The sequence below is a fragment of the Anneissia japonica genome, unplaced genomic scaffold (assembly GCF_011630105.1).
Source record: "Anneissia japonica isolate Jap-2015-1 unplaced genomic scaffold, ASM1163010v1 scaffold288059_len961885_cov194, whole genome shotgun sequence".
NCBI classification, from domain to species: domain Eukaryota; kingdom Metazoa; phylum Echinodermata; class Crinoidea; order Comatulida; family Comatulidae; genus Anneissia; species Anneissia japonica.
The window spans coordinates 382957-390060 of NW_022740566.1; the positions used below are offsets into that span (position 1 = coordinate 382957).

Genomic DNA, 7104 nt, shown 5'->3' on the forward strand with positions numbered 1-7104 from the left:
ATCAGTTTCATTACCATCATCATCCTCATCATCATTATTAACATCATCCTCATCATTATCGTCGTTATTAATATTAATAGTAGGCCTAATATAGGCCTAGTTATTTATATCACTTCACAATGTTAAACAATGTACCAGTTTTCCCCAAGACATAGGAGGAGCAAGGAGGTTTTCCTACGTGGAACAACTTCAGAAGACGGAACATGTTTATCACGTGCCCTTGGGATGGAGTCGGGAGATATTCCAGACGAAAGACTTTAAGCATGTACCATCTACAATGACGACCAATTCGGTCATGGACCACAACGGGCAATGCTTAATTCGGTCGGTGGTGATATCAACTTTATCGGTGGACAACTGTGGACGACTTTCAATGGATTCAGACTGATTTGGGGGATGTTAAGGCTGTTATTGGAATTGTAACACAGGGACGATATTCTGAAGGTGTTTCGCAGCATCCGAGTGGGTTACAGGATAAAGTATTCTATGGATTTGGTGACCTTAGCGAGTCTATGACTGACGGTGCCGTTTATCCAAATGCAACGGTTAAGGCTTAAGCCAACACATTAATATTATTTTAAACGCAACTGTTTAAACATGACAGGTCATCGGTCTGCCTAAGTGTTATAGACCTAACATAAATTTTGGTAGATTTTTTTTATAGTCCTAGCAAATGCCCTACCGAGGAAGTCCCTTCACCACCCTAACCTTTTGAATTCAAGATCACAGTCTCCTGTCAGCTCCGTTTTCTTGCCTCTATTTCAGATGACTGTTATATTATATGGCCTAAGCCTATTTGAAAAATTCATAGGCATATTTACTTCATTATTTTTATACTTCTGTGGGATTTATTTTTTTAAAAATCGCTACAACAATTCCATTTCAGAATCGGTTTAAATTAAATTGGTAGGCCTAAATGTTGTGATACATGCTACCTAGTCTAGTTTTGTGCTTCTATCTGATCTCTGGATAATCCACTGTTTGAGATTCAAACCGATCCGTATTGAAATGCTTTGTCAACCAATAACTACTAATGGTCATCCAGAGAATAATTTTATTTTTTGTTGAAGCTATTTACTGGTAACACAAACAACAATAGGCCTACTCCTGCACAGTCTACTTGAGCCCAATCACACTTAATTAGTCGTTAATTTGGCAGATTGCCCAGGAAAACGTTACATGTGGGCCTAACGTTTACGGTTTTCTTGGTTCATCATACAAGTAAAAACCAGACAATAGGCCTGTAGATTTATAGTGTATCTCTTTACGTGCAATATTTCTTGTCTTATGTACATACTACATACACAAACACCCTCGCACACACACACACACACGTACACACACCTGTCTCTTATACACATCTAGATGTGTATAAGAGACAGGTATATTATATTTCCGATATATATATATATATATATATATATATATATATATAATCAGGAATATGTACGTGTTTTAAGGCCTTACAGATTATCATTAAACATATTGAATAACACACAACATATAAATGTATCATGCTTTTAAATATTTCCGTCTGTTCATTTATATGCGCCCCAAAGGCTTTTTTTAAATTCATTCAAAGATGAGGAAGATAACGTTATTAATGACGAAGGTACGATAGAATCAACCGATGATTACATTAATCAATTAAACGAAGTAAAACGATGGGAACTTTTTGAGATTGGCAAGAAAGAAGAGAAACGTTTTAAGGAGCCAGGTAAGTAAAGATTCATTCAAATCCGAGGCCACTTCCCGAAGTACTACTTGACAAACTTTAATCTTTTTCCTTGTTTTTATATCAAAGAGGCCTAGTTAGACTCTGATGAGCAATGTTCTGGTTTGTAATTGTATACCTATTTTGGTCGGTTAACAGTATTACGCCTATCACATAATCTACTACCCTTCTCTCTTTTCTAGCTCTGGTAACCTCTGGTATTTCAGTTTATTTTATATCGTTTTTCTCAATTTTGAGATCATTTTAACATGAACGTCTGGATTGATTACACCCTTTCCCTGCAAATGAAGACAAGACATTTTATAGTAAAAGTTTCACTGACTTGGAATAAAGGACTTAGGACTACTTAAGTTCTGTACAAAGGTAACATTTTCTGTTACACCAAATGGCATGATGATGATGTCATTCACACCACATACGACGAAACACAGGTATTTGCCACTTAAAATCCTGATAGTCTGACAGAGAAAGTTTGCAGCTTATAAATGTCACACAAAACTCAAACTGTATTTATAGTGCTACATATAATAATTTATTTTGTTTTATTCATTTCGGCAAAATACAAAAATACGGTACCAAATCTGAACAGGACAAAAAGTACGAAAGCCGAGGAGAAGCGAAATTATAAAGTTATTATAGTCATTGTATAATATACGGACATGTTAAATACCTCACTGCATATTTGATCGGAAAAGTTTGTTTTTTTTATTTTATTAATACAGAAGTGGGAATTATGCTATGGACGCAAAATATTAATGATGAAATTGCCTCTATCGAAGTCAGTGATACATCTTTACAGCTTTTTTCTTCTAGAGAAGGTGAAGGTAGGTGAAGTTAACGTTAGAGAATAACCCATAACTCGCAGCGTCATGGGGGAATTGCGTGTAGGCGTGCTCCGTGACTACCGACCGCCATATTATATAAAGCGCTCATAGTAGCTTCGTGCTCATTTTAGGGTTGAAATCAATAGCATCGGGATAACCGCCTACTCTTCCGAAAGATGCAATGGATTCTTTAAAGTGCACACGAGCCAGATATGTACATTGGTCCTCCATTTAAGTCATTATCCGAGAAGACTTCAACCAAAAACCCTGGACGACGAGGAGTGGCTCGAACCAGCCCGATGCTAAAAGCTGTAGTTTCGGCACCCGTGCCGTATCGCTTACCCACTCGACTCGCCCGAGTTACGAATTAAATTGCAGAAAAAGTATGTTACATCTGATCGATTAGTAGATATGCAGACTAAAAATGCATTTATAATTGCTGTAAAATACAGCAATTAACATTATTACATGAAACTTTTTTTTTCTGTTTGTCAGGAAAAACAAAACCTTTTAAATATGGGCAAAATATACACATTATAAATCAAATAACGATGTTTTTTTTCCTCTGGTTTTCCCAATTCCAGGAAGTCTTGGCGTCGTCGTTGTTGTTGTCGATTCGAGTAAAGTAAAAGCAGAGCAGAATTTGTATGTTTTCAAAAAAAAAAAAAACATTATTGGAAATATTCTATGTAGTTTATTTAGCAATATCATATGCATATGTGGCCATTTCGTAACCTACTTTTTTGTATATTATTGTTACATTTTATAACCGAAATATATTAGACTTTTATAAATTGCTCTCAGGTCTGGAAATGCGGTGGAATTAATCAGTAACATCATTTCAGTAAATGTATATGATATCAATACCAACAAAATATCTGATGTAGAAATTATTGTTACAGTACCTACGGTGAGTGAAGATACGAACCACAATGGGCCTATTGTACCACAGTATATAAACATTAAAAAATACTGTATAAAAAAACATTTTAGCTTCTATAATAGTCTGGTTACTATGAAATTCAGTTTTGTATTAGGCCTGTACAGTGGCCTAATGGCCGAATTGATACATTTCCCCATTGAAGATAACGAATCCAACTGAGACGATTTTATTATCGAAGGCACTCTACAAATATTCTACCATTATACCACCATTACCAAATTACAAAAAGTACTGTAGGCCTACCAGGCACAGTTATGCTGTGGCATTATGTAGACCTATAATATTTGTTCTTTCTCCCAAAAGGCTTCTCTCATACCACACCACCTATCTAGGGAGCAGCACCGCCCAAGGACTTAAAAATAAAAAATTAAGTCAACAAACATTATTTCTGTAATATTATGTTTCTCTGTGTTTCTGTGTATCGGTAGAGTGCTGGAGCTGGGATACAGACGTGCTGCTTTTTGAATGACAGTTCGGACACTATGTGAGTTTACAATTCATTGTGTTATTAGGTTCCATGTATACAGTAATAAGAATAAAAACACAATCACATAAACAATTGAGCCGGAAAATGTTAGTACTGTACCATGACTAGATGTAACAATAATGCTCCCTCAACAGCTATTGGTCTACAATTGGGTGCTCAACCGTCGCGGTTTCCAACCAAACCACTAACAATCAGACTACCAGTGTCACGTGTAAGTGTAGTCATTTGACGTCATTTGCGATCCTTATGCGAGTTCAAGATGTCAGCGAGGTAAATTATAATTATATTTTTAGCAAGAAAATAATCCATTTATTCCATTATTCAAACTTCGGCTAATACAATTCGATAAAGGTAATTTAGAATATCTTTGTCGAAAAGTTGCAAAATTAAACAAAATGTAACGTTTGAAAGCCATTTTGATAACGCGCTTTTACAATAAAACATTAAGCGTGCGGTCTCATTGTTCTTTTAAAAATTAAATTTGTTCCTCTGACCACGGAGTTACAATAATAACTCCGTACTCTGACCATTTTTTTACTCACGCCTGTAAACCACGTTACCGTCAGCCCGGGATTCAACTGAATTTAACAATATAATATCCACAAAGGCATTAAATCAATTAAATTCGAAAAAAATTAATTCATAATACTGTGAACTGAGAGACACAAATAGAAACAATTCAAGCATATAAAATTGTGAAAGCTATATCTTTTAAATTCATATTACTGAGAGGCCGAGAGACATAGATTTAATGAAATAATGCAGTGTAATGTTTGTTAATTGCCAAGACAATAATTATTTCTTTCTAATTTTCAATCTTGTTTTTTATCTCATCACAAACAGAAAACAAATTCTAAATTTAGAAATATTATATCATTATCATGAGTTTTTATTCTTAATCTCTTTATTGCCAAAACATCACAAACACACACACCCACACACACGCACCCACACACACGCACCCACACAAACATCAAACTGAGTGAGTTGGTAGGAAACACAAAAACGAACCTAATCGCTGTAAGAAAAAGTCATTTTCCGACTCTCCCAGTTTATATTTAAAATTGATTGAAATAAACTAAGAGCATAGAATAAGAACATGATTATATTGTACATAATTATAACTATCATTTTTTGATTATTTGTAGGCGCATGAGGAGGTGGCAAGCATATTGACATATATTGGCCTTTCAATTTCAACAATTTTTCTCATGTTAATTCTGCTCACAACATGTACCCTACCGTAAGTATAATTTATAGTAAGTAATTAAAGTAAGTAGTTCAAGTAATTATACCATTCTAGACGTAAGGCTATGTGTACCTTACCGTTGTTGCGTTTCATTTTTAAGTAAATCTTTTGATTATGTTCATATTTACATCATTTTATTTCATATTTATTTATCGCCTGACAGACTAAAGATTGTAAAACAAAGAATGACGAATATATAAGTGAATTAATAATATTTACTGAATTGAAGACGAAATGAATACACGAATAAATGAATAGAAGAATAGACAAACGAACAGACGAACGAATTACGTATAATTCACGAATATTCGAATAATCAAATGGATTAATGAGCGAAATTAGGCCTACTAAATGAATTAGTGAACGAATGTACAAACGAACAAAGTGAATGAATGAATGAATATATGGTGTATACTTTAATTAACAAAATGTTTTCTTCATTAAAAAAGTTTCACTTGACATAGGATAAAAATTCGTACTATGTTTAGCAGAAAAAAGGCCTAATACCTACTCATTTGGTTGATATCCTTTTCTAATCTATGGGCCTATCATCATAATTCACGTAATATAAAATCATTCACTAATTTTATTTTCATTTACATAAGGGAATTACGAAGGTGTGAACGCTTCATTGCTTTAAGACATCTTGTGATTGCACTTCTGTGTGTGAACGCATGTTTCACCTGTCTTACTCTTAAACCCAAACACCGTGTAAGTATTACACATAAGAAATTATTATTTTACCAGCATGTTTATTACGAAAATTTTTTTTTAAATTTTTCCTCTGCGTATACAATACACACGTTTTTAAAACGTGTATTCTATAGACGATTTGCACTAGCAAATATAGGCTCTAGAAGGTGAATGTTCAGCTCCCCCACCCCCAGTTTAGTATTTGTAACTTCCAACTATTCGATCTCAACAACCATACTCTTAAATATTATAAAATATGAAAGAATATACTTTTTTGATACATTTAACATATAATGAAGAGACACTTTATGACCGGAGCTGCCTTTAAGATGGTTCAAAATGCATTAATGATGGAAGTTTCTTATTTAAAAATACGATTTGAAATGTAAATCGATATTTTTATAGATATTGTGCAGCGCAGTAGCTGGAAGCCTACACTACAGCCTAATGGTGGCCTTTATGTGGATGGCTCTATGGTGCACAGATCTGTATTTCAAGATCAGGCATGCATTCGCCGACCACCAGAAACGCTTCAATTATCTCCGTGTTATGGGGTGGTTGTTACCTCTAATCGTGGTCGCTACAACTGCCGGGGTAACAAGAGAACAATACTCATCGACAAAGTATGTTTCGCAAACTTTGTTTCTTGAAACACACTAAGATTTTAAATTAAAATAGCAGTATATCACTATTTATAACATAGAACCTGTTCAGAAATGCATTGCTTTTAGTTAAGCCCTCTTTTAGTGTCAACTGCACATGCCTATACCAGAAGTCAAGGCAACATACCGCAGCATATATTTTATAGGCTTGAGGTTAAATTAACTGGATATTTACTTCAATGGTATACCATAAAGTAACCACTGTTTAGCTTTATAAAATGCAGTATGAGCCGGCCGTTTGTGTTTGTATTCCGTAAGACTTGGTCTTGCCATTATAATTTGGATTATAAGCCTAAGTACTAGTTTTTAACAGCTGAGTTATTGTTATATATCCATTTCAGTTGTTGGTTGAATACAAGTATTGGTGTTATATGGACCTTCATCATACCTGTTTTAATGACAATTCTGGTAACTAATTAATAACATTTTTACAAATTTTGTATAAAAAAAATTAAATCATCAAAGATACATAAGTTAACAAGTGTTAACGGCTATCTTGATTTATTATATA

The 7104-nt window shown here is 34.2% G+C and overlaps 1 protein-coding gene across 1 annotated transcript in view; it reads left to right on the forward strand.

The window, feature by feature from the left end:
- The window catches only part of LOC117118265 (CD97 antigen-like), a 16412-nt gene extending 9399 nt beyond the window's left edge, over positions 1-7013 (forward strand). The window contains exons 4-13 of the mRNA XM_033262815.1: positions 1583-1717; positions 2458-2559; positions 3144-3204; positions 3364-3469; positions 3931-3986; positions 4124-4259; positions 5138-5232; positions 5844-5949; positions 6337-6554; positions 6935-7013. Of these exons, the coding sequence (XP_033118706.1) occupies positions 1583-1717; positions 2458-2559; positions 3144-3204; positions 3364-3469; positions 3931-3986; positions 4124-4259; positions 5138-5232; positions 5844-5949; positions 6337-6554; positions 6935-7013 (1094 nt within the window). The remainder of the gene's footprint in view (positions 1-1582; positions 1718-2457; positions 2560-3143; positions 3205-3363; positions 3470-3930; positions 3987-4123; positions 4260-5137; positions 5233-5843; positions 5950-6336; positions 6555-6934) is intronic.
- Positions 7014-7104: the final 91 nt, after the last annotated feature.